Source organism: Otolemur garnettii, unplaced genomic scaffold (genome assembly GCF_000181295.1).
Source record: "Otolemur garnettii isolate 467f Iridium unplaced genomic scaffold, OtoGar3 scaffold00180, whole genome shotgun sequence".
NCBI lineage: Eukaryota > Metazoa > Chordata > Mammalia > Primates > Galagidae > Otolemur > Otolemur garnettii.
The window spans coordinates 343,120-352,533 of record NW_003852575.1 but is presented as its reverse complement, the minus strand read 5'-3'; the positions used below and the strand labels follow the sequence as shown (position 1 = coordinate 352,533).

At 46.6% G+C, this 9,414-nt stretch overlaps 1 protein-coding gene and 1 pseudogene across 1 annotated transcript in view; one reads left to right on the top strand and one right to left on the bottom strand.

The window, feature by feature from the left end:
• Positions 1-3,691: 3,691 nt before the first annotated feature.
• Positions 3,692-6,054, bottom strand: LOC100959918 (annotated as a pseudogene).
• A 426-nt stretch (positions 6,055-6,480) lies between these two features.
• The window catches only part of WRB (tryptophan rich basic protein), a 12,813-nt gene continuing 9,879 nt past the window's right edge, over positions 6,481-9,414 (top strand). The window contains exon 1 of the mRNA XM_003800650.3: positions 6,481-6,646. Coding sequence (XP_003800698.1) covers positions 6,545-6,646 — 102 coding nt within the window. The 5' untranslated portion in view covers positions 6,481-6,544. The remainder of the gene's footprint in view (positions 6,647-9,414) is intronic.

The following is a 9,414-nucleotide window of genomic DNA, read 5'->3' as shown; positions in this document are numbered from 1 at the left end:
TTTCTTTTTTTTTTTTTTTTGAGACAGAGTCTCAAGCTGTAGCCCTGGGTAGAGTGCCATGGCATCATAGTTCACGGCAACCTCCAACTCAGACTCAAGCAATCCTCTTGCCTCAGTTTTTCTATTTTTAGTAGAAAAGGGGTCTCACTTTTACTCAGGCTGGTCTCAAACTCATGAGCTCAAGCAATCCACCCATCTTGGCCTCCCAGAGTGCTAGGATTACAGACATGAGCCACTGCACCCGGCAAGTTTTTCATACCTTTTATAATACTTTTTGTTTGTTCTGAGACAGAGTTTCATGCTGTCACCTGGGCTAGAGGGCAGTGGCATCATTGTAACTCACAGCAACCTCAAACTTCTGAGCTCAAGCAATCCTCCTACCTCAGCTTCCCAAGTAGCTGGGACGATAGGCACCCACCACATGCCTGGCTAATTTTGTATCTTTTGTACAGATAGGTTCTCACTCTTGCTTAGGCTGGTCTTAAACTCTTGCTTCAATGCTCCTCTTGCCTCAGCCTTCCAGAGTGCTAGGACTACAGGTGGAGCTACCACTCCTGGCCTTGTGATACCTTTTGGATAGTTGGTGATGCTATAGTCTTCACAGATCTCAGAAGCCTAGGAGTTTCTGTAGTGCTATCCCTGAACAAATTGTAGTAAGGTGTCAGCCTCAATCAGTCACTGGATGGGTATCACCACATATCAAAGCTTTTATTCCTCTTTGTGTCAGCAAAAATTCATTTAAAAAAAAGTCCAGTCATGTAAGTCATGAACTAACACATAAGCTCATTTTTAAAAATAATGTTTTCAGGGCACTGTCTGTGGCTCAAGGAATAGGGCGCTGGCCCCATATACTGGAGGTGGAGGGTTCAAACCCGGCCCTGGCCAAAAACTGCCAAAAAAAAAAAAATGTTTTCTCTATGGGCTAGGCATGGTGGCTCATGACCGTAATCCTAGCACTCTGGGAGGTCAAGGCACATAGATTGCTTGAGCTCGGGAGTTTGAGACCAGTCTGAGTAAAAGTGAGACCTCATCTCTACAAAAATAGAAAAACTAGCTGAGCGTGGTGGTGGCCACCTATAGTCCCAGCTATTCAGGAGGCTGAGGCAAGAGGATCACTTGAGCCCAAGAGTTGCTGTGAACTATGATGCCGTTGTACTCTAGTCTGGGACAACAGAGTGAGACTCTGTCTCAAAAAAGAAAAAAAAATGTTTTTCTGTCTAATCTGATATGCTGACTGTGAGCGTGGGCTAATATTTTTTCTGACAATGGAATCTGTTACTCTTCTTTTATCAGCATATTGGCTCACTCCTGCTGCTGCAACTCCACCACAGACTGGGTAATTTATAAAGAACAGAAATTTGCTTCCCATAGTTCTGAGTCTGGGAAGTCCAAGGTCAAGGTGCTGGCTGTTTGGTGTCTGGGGACAGCTTGGTCTCTGCTTCCAAGATAGTGGCTTATTGCTGCATCCTGGGGTGGGAATGCATCCTACGTCACCACACAATCACTCAGAAGGGCTAGAGAGAGATAAACTCTTTTATGAGGGTATTAATGCATTTGTAAGTGTTCCATCCCCATTCCTCCATCGCTTCCTAAAAGGCCCCACCTCTTTACACCACCACAGTGGGAATTAAGTTTTAACATGAATTTTGGGCAGGACATCCATTTAAACCATAGCAAGTAATACAGTACTTGATCAGGTGGTTGGTATTACTCTCATTCTGGTGGAAGAAATGCTGTGTTTTTTTATTTCCTAAGCCATAGTTGATCTGTCTGGGCCCCTGCACAGTGGGGTGGCTCAATTGCAGCCCATTCCCACATGCATTTCACTGGACTTTATTTTTATTTATTTATTTTTTGAGACAGAGTCTCACTATGTCACCCTTGGTAGAGTGCCATGGTGTCATAGCTCACAGCAACCTCAAACTCTTGGATTCAAGTGATCCTCTTGGCTCAGATTTTCTATTTTTAGTAGAGATGAGGTCTTGCTTTTGCTCAGGCTGGTCTCAAACTCATGAGCTCAAGCAATCCACCTGCCTCATCCTCCCAGAGTGCTAGGATTACAGGTGTGAGCCACTGCGCTTGGCCTATTATTGATTATTTAAAAAAATAATGTGCATAGTTAATTATATACTAAATTGTAAACCAGCATTATACATTGTACACCCTTTCAGAAGGCAATTCTTTGATGTACTATAGAACATCTAATTACATGATAACAAGTACCCATTTTTGCTATCAATAAAGAAAATAGTTAATGGCATTATTGTAAGTAAGGCTGCAAAAGTAAAGTAAGGAAGGCTAACAAAAAATAGCATTTCTTTTTTTGTCTTTAAAGTGCTTTCCATGTATAGTGAAATACTTGCCTTACTGAACCCAATGCACGTCTGGAGAATGTGCTGGGTCTGAGATGCCCTTGAATGGTAAGACTAGGTCTTTTAATCAAAGACTTGAAGAAATCTTGCAACCCTCTCACTACTGGGATATGGTCCTGTGCCACTTACCAATGCTGTCTTTCCAGAATGCCATTCAAAACACTTAGGTCGGACTTAGATGATAGATATATACATAAACTGAAAAGATACAAACTGCTATTGGATGCTACTCTGGGCAAGGTCTGTGCTCAGCCTATGTGGCAAGAGGCAAGTATCTAAAGAGTCAAAATAATTAGGTGGCGCCCATAGGTCAGTGGGTAGGGCACTGGCCATATACACCGAGGTTGGCAGGTTCAAGCCTGGCCTGGGCCAACTAAAACAAGAATGACTATGGCAACAAAAAAAATAGCCAGGTGTTGTGGCAGTTGACTATAGTCCCAACTACCTGGGAGGCTGAGGCAAGAGAATTGCTTAAGCCCAGGTGTTTGAAGTTGCTGTGAGCTGTGATGCCATGGTACTCTATCCAGGGCAACAGCTTGAGACTGTCTCAAATAATAATAATAATAATTCAACAGTACTGGATTACAGAATAATTCTCAAGTCAGAAACTCCCTCAAGATTAAGTGCTTCTTTGCTTAATACAACAGGAAAAAAAGGCAGTAGATTTTACTTTATTAATTGTATCCACTCACACAGCCCTCAGATGTGCAGATGCAGTGACATTTATATTGTTGTTTGCAGTCTTCAACTGAAGTGATTGTAAAGGAAGGAGGTCTGCTGAAAAACAAAACCAGGCTGGGCACCTGTAGCTCAGCGATTAGGGCCTTGCCACATGCTCCGGGGCTGGTGGGTTCAAACCCAGCCTGGGCCTGCTAAACAAAACTAAACAAAACAAACAAAAAAAAAATACCATTGTGGCGGGTACCTATAGTCCAAGCTACTAGGGAGGCTGACGCAAGAGAATCACTTAAGCCCAAAAGTTTGAGGTTGCCGTGAGCTATGATGCCATGGCAGTCTACCGAAGATGACAAAGTGAGACTCTGTCTCAATAAAAAAAAAAAATAAATAAAAACGAAACGAAACACCATTTCTATCTAGATGAAGAGGTGGGTCAGGTGTGGGAGTCACATTTTGAGTGCCCCTCCCCGACTCTTGGTGCAACTTCCCTGATCCAGGGTTTGTCTATGATTCTGGCTGTACATTGCCCTTCTCTGCAATGCCAATAATCCATACTTGGTGACCTTTACCATGTTCAGGGGACTTTGCCTCTGCATAGGACAGAGCTGCTTGCTCAGTGATAAACATATCAGCAGGACTTCTTATGTCTCCAGGAAGTCCTGGGCACGGGGCAAGCAGGTGTCCACAGGCCTTGCTACACCAGCCATCTTGGGCAGTACAGGAAGGTTGTGGATTACAAAGGATACCTAATTTCTCTGCTGCTTAGCCAGGTTCTCCACATGACCCCAAATTCGGAAGCCTGTGATATTGGCGGCCTCGTGGGCGTTGAATGTGGGCACAAGTCCTGCAGGTATTCTGTTAAGCCTTGCCATGGTCATCATTGCTTCTTGGCGTGTCAACTCCTCTTGGGTGAAAACTACTTTAACTTTATTCTATTTTTCAGCAATACCCAGCAACTGGAGCACAGAGACTGGGGCTTGTGTGCCCGGGGGCTTCTTCAACACCCAACATGCCCTGGTGCTGCACCAGCTGTGTTATCTGGCATGGTAGATTCGCTAGGCTGGTAGACATTTAAAGAGACTCCTCCCCAAATAATCCAGGAGTTAATACTGTTTGGCCACCTAAAGATGTCCCTGCTTCCTCTCATGCATCTGTCAGACCCTCTGTAACCAAGGACACACTTTATCCCTTTCTCTATTAATGATTTCATTACTGACTCCAAGGAGCCAGTAATGTCACATTCTGCAACCCCCATTGTGTAGCAGTCACTGAGAACATTGGCACAGCTATCCTGCCAATCATGTAAGGGCCATCTTTGATAAGATACATGTAAACTGTGGTTTCAACCAAGGAAAGACCCCAAACCTCAAAGGAATGACACAGTATCCTTTCTGATGCCAACCCCTGGCCTGACGGCTCCCAGAAATGGCGCATCTTCTTGGAAATGGTTCTCTTGTAAGGGTTCTGGCATTTCTAAAGGACATCTTGGGGCACTTTGTAGCCTGTGCCCTTCAGTTCAGCAAATCTGGTTAGTTGGAAGCTCCTGTCCAACTGATAACTTTCTGGATTAAAGGACTCAGGTATAAATGTGGTTCTTGGGCCCAAAGGCCTCACAGCTCAGGCCTGCCCTCTCCTGGTTGGCTGGGTTCTGTTCTTTTTTTTTTTTTTTTTTTAAGAGATGGGGTCTTGGGCGGTGCCTGTGGCTCAAGAAGTGGGGCACTGGCCCCATATAACGGAGGTGGTGGGTTCAAACCCAGCCCCGGCCAAAAACTGCAGGGAAAAAAAAAAGAAATGGGGTCTTGCTTGTGCAATAACCTCAGATTCTTGGGCTGAAGTGTTCTTCCCACCTCAGCTTCCTAAAAGCACTGGGATTATAGGCCTGAGCCATGGTTCCTGGCCTAGCTGGGTTCTTTAAGGATCTACCAGCTTTCTTTATGCCCTTTTTCTCCTGCTGAAAATGCACCATGGCCCCTAAACCTTGATTTCTTTATTTGTAAGGTGAAAATTGGTACCTTATAGCAACAGTCTGAAACATTTCTTTTTTTGTAGAGCCAGAGTCTCACTCTATTGCCCTCAGTAGAGTGCCATGGCATCACACAGCTCACAGTAACCTCCAACTCCTGAGCTTAGGCGATTCTCTTGCCTCAGTCTCCTGAGTAGCTGGGACCACAGGTGCCCACCACAACACCCAGCTCTTTTTGTTGTTGTTGTTGCAGTTTGGCTGGAGCAGGGTTTGAACCTGCCACCCTCGGTATATGGAACCGGCGCCCTACTCACTGAGCTACAGGCGCCACCCACTCCTTCCCTTCTAATCACTGATCTTTGTTATAGGTTAACTGCCTCTTTCATTGTCCTATACCTAACTCAGAGGCTCAAAAGACCATGACTGCTACATCTTCAGTGTGTAATGTTAAGTATACTTTTCTGGAAAGTATGCATTGTAGCTATGCATTAAATCTTATAGAAAAAGATGCTGAAATTCTATTAAGCTTCCTTAAACTTAGTACATATTAAGCACCCCAAATCTATATATTTCAGAACACTTGATTTCTGTTCTTTGAATTTGGGCTTTCTGAGTGACCAGTCTCAAATTCTGCACTTGAATAAACTCTCTTTAAAAGCAGGGCGGAGCGCTGTGGCTTATGCCTGTAATCCTAGCACTCTGGGAGGCTGAGTCAGGTGGATTGGTTGAGCTCAGGAGTTTAAGACCAGCCTGATCCAAAGCAAGTCCCCCGTCTCTAAAAATAGCCAGGTGTTGCGGTGGGCGCCTGTAGTCCCTGCTACTCTGGAGATTGAAGTAAGAGGATCGCTGGAGCCCAAGAGTTTGAGTGAGGTTGCTGTGAGCTATAATGCCACAGAACTCTATCCAGGGCAACAACAACAACAAAAATACATGATGAGCCTTTTGATTATTTTTAGGTTGACAATTGTAAATAGTGCATTCTGATTAATAAACTTACTTTTCAGATACGCGGTTGTATAAATTGTTTAGCTTTATTACCATGTTTAATTTTCAAATATAAACTTAAGACTTTTTACATATAACTGCTTGGAAAACATCTTTTTACAATTCCATGTTACTATAATGACGGTAGTTTTCTATTTATGGAAGGGTTTATTTTAAAATAAATTTATTTTAGGATAGCAGTGAGTCAACTTAAAGTTCCAATTAAATAACACAAGTGATTTGCAGATAGGACAGAACCAGCGAGAAAGTTGTACCCGTAACACAGAACTAGAAAACTGGTTCCGCGGGAATGGCTGGGTGCACGCAAGATAGCTACGGAAGCCGAGAAGGCCAAAGAGCACTCTGTAACAGGTCAACAGCTCAACCCGCCCTGAGGGAAAGACGGCCCCGCCTCCCCGCAGGAGGGGCGCAGTGCGCAGGCGCCTCGGTGCACCTCGGCAGAGGCGCGGGGCCCCACTACGCAGGCGCGGGCGCGCCTGCCGGCGTGATTCCTCTGCGGCTGTGGTAGCAGCCGGGAGCCTTCGGGATGAGCTCTGCGGAGGCCGACCGCTGGGCGTGGCTGCTGGTGCTCAGTTTTGTGTTTGGGTGCAACGTCCTTAGGATCCTCCTCCCATCCTTCTCCTCCTTGGTAAGTGGCTGCCTGACTTTTCATGGGTCGGTAGGGACGCTGCCCCAGGCCCCCGGGGGGTCTGCAGTAGACAAAGGGGTCTCAGGCAGGACGCGGACGGCCAGCCTCAGCCCGGAGGCATCTTGGTCTGTTCCGTGTCTTCAGATTTTTTTTTTTTTTTGAGGTAGTTGTTAGCGTCTAAAAGCTGCGAAGCTTAATCTCACGTCCAACTATGTATTGAGAGAGAGAAAGAAAGAGAAAGACCTGGCAGTATTGGCGACGCGCACCTGGCAGAAATGTTTGGGTTGTGGGTGGCGGCAGCGTGGCTCGGACAGGGAGTTCGCAGTGCCCCACTGCCAGCCTCACTCATTTCCGTTAGCTCCTGGACCCTGGGGCATTCGAGCAGCCCTTGGCTGCTAGAGGACCAGGGTTTCTCGGAGGCCTCGCTTGCTGGGTCCACAGAGCCCTGTCCCAGAGAACTGATCTCACCTGTCCCAGGAGCTCACATGCTTGGGGTGGGGAGACGGGTGTTGAGAGAAAATCTCAGTGCAGTGTGATGCTCTCTGTATCCGAGAGACCCACAAGCTCCGGGGAGCACTCTCTTTTTGCTGGGCATTTGGTTAGGCAGTGACTAGGGATTCATGAACAGGGACTTGGTGGCAAATTGGATGGAGCGTGGTGGATGTGGTCTTGGGGAGTGGTCAGGGAACATTAGGAGCTGTCCTCAGGAGAGGGCGCCCACTATAAGCCCCCCACAGGAATGTGATGTGGCCCAGACCGACTTCAAAGATTGAAGGGATGTGTGGTAGCGTTGTAGTGGAAAACAGTTCTTGCTTTTCTCTACTAATGTTAGGTTGGAGTGGTCGTGTATTTAAAACTAAGCAGCACTTCTGTTCCTTATGCTTTATTCTACCTGTATCATTGCTTGTTTTGTGTAACGCTCTTACTAGGGCCTTATGTACCCACTGTCCTGAGGTGTGGGGAATTGTGCCTCACACTCTTCGCAATCTTTTTTCATGCGGTTTAGTCTTTAAGATAATGTCCCATGTCCTTAGCATTGCATGAAGGTGAAGAGCTGATTCCTACCCATCTTCCTTTTTCTTTGTAAAATATACATAACATAAAATGTATCGACTTAACCCTTTTAGCAGTTCAGTGGCATTAAGCACATTCACATTGTTGTGCAACCATCAATTGTAGAAACTTTCTCGTGCCCAATTGAAACTCTGTACTCATTAAACAGTAACTTCCCATTCCTCCCTCCCTCAGCCTCTGACAACTACCGTTCTAACTTTGTCTATACAAGTTTGTCTGTTTTAAGGACCTCATGTATATGGACTCATGCAGTGTTTTCCCGTTTGTGTCTCATGGGCTCAAGCAAGTCTCTTGCCTCAGCCTCCCAAGTAGCTGGGACCACAGGCGCCTGCCACAAGGTCCGGCTATTTTTCTTTGGTTGCAGCCATCATTGTTGTTTGGTGGACCTGGGCTGGATTCGAACCTGCCACCTTAGGTGTATGTGGCTGGCGCCTTAGCCACCTGAGCCACAGGTGCTGAACCAGATTCTATATTTTTGAAATAATCTTTCTCTTTCTATGCCCCAAAGTGGCCAACTCCCTTTCCCTCTAGGGGTCTTGAGGCAAGAGGCAGACATTGCAGGGCCTTCTTTACCTTCTGACCCCCCTGTCATAGAGCACTTGCTTAGAGGGTCCCTGCTGGGGGTCATGCGTGAGTCTGGCCTTCAAGTGTAGGCGGTGATGATTCGGTCCACGTCATAGGCCCTGTTTGCTGCAGTGATGAGGTGGAGTGTGCAGGCCCCCGGGAGGGCTCCAGTCTGGGGTTTGCTCCTGCAGACGTGGGGGCCAGGAAGAGGGGCCAGCGTGGGCCTGGAGAGGTACCTGCTTCTCAGGCCAGGTGGGGTGTGAGTGACATCTGCAGCTGTTCAGGGTCTCAAGTTCGCATGGGCTTTAGTCTGTTTCCAAGGTGGACTCCATCCCCTCTGGTCAGGGACATTCCCGAGTGGGTGACCAGAGTTAGTCCCCCTTGCCCACTGAATTCTACGGGGGGATGGGCATGGATTGTACAGGTCATACGTTATCATGTCTTCAGTTTTCACATGGGCCTGGCCTTGAGAATTGTCAGTAGTGAGTACTGGTGGAGTGGGAGTTTGGCTTCAAGTTCAAGCCTCGGTGTTATGCCTGTTGGCAAAGAGAACATTGAATAGGAACAGTATCTGAGGGTGACCATGGCAGGTTGTTGGGAGCCCAGACAGGCAGGTGGCCAGCATCTGAGGACAGGGTGGACAGGAGGACTGATTTACTCACTGGATTTTCTACTGCCTGAGTCATCTTGATAAGAATTGTGTAAACTTTTCTGCTTCGGAATTCTTTGTGGACCTACGTCCAAGATCTCGAAAGGCTGCATCCTGCACAGCTTATCTGTTTTTGTCAATTGTGAATTGTAATGGCCTGGAAGGTGGCTTTGGTTTAGGAAAAGACTATTTATTTATTTAGTTTTTTAGAGACGGAGTCTCACTTTGTTACCCTTTGTTACCCTCAGTAGAATACTATGACATTACATCTCACAGCAACCTCCAGCTCCTGGGCTTAGGTGATTTCTTGCCTCAGCCTCTCTAGTAGCTGGGACTACAGGCACCCGCCACAAGGCCTCGCTATTTTTGTTGTTGTTGTTGCAGTTTGGCCAGCGCCACCTGCCACCCTCAGTATACCGGGCCAGTGCCCTACTCAATGAGCCACAGGTGCTGCCCATATTTAATTATTTATTTTGAGACA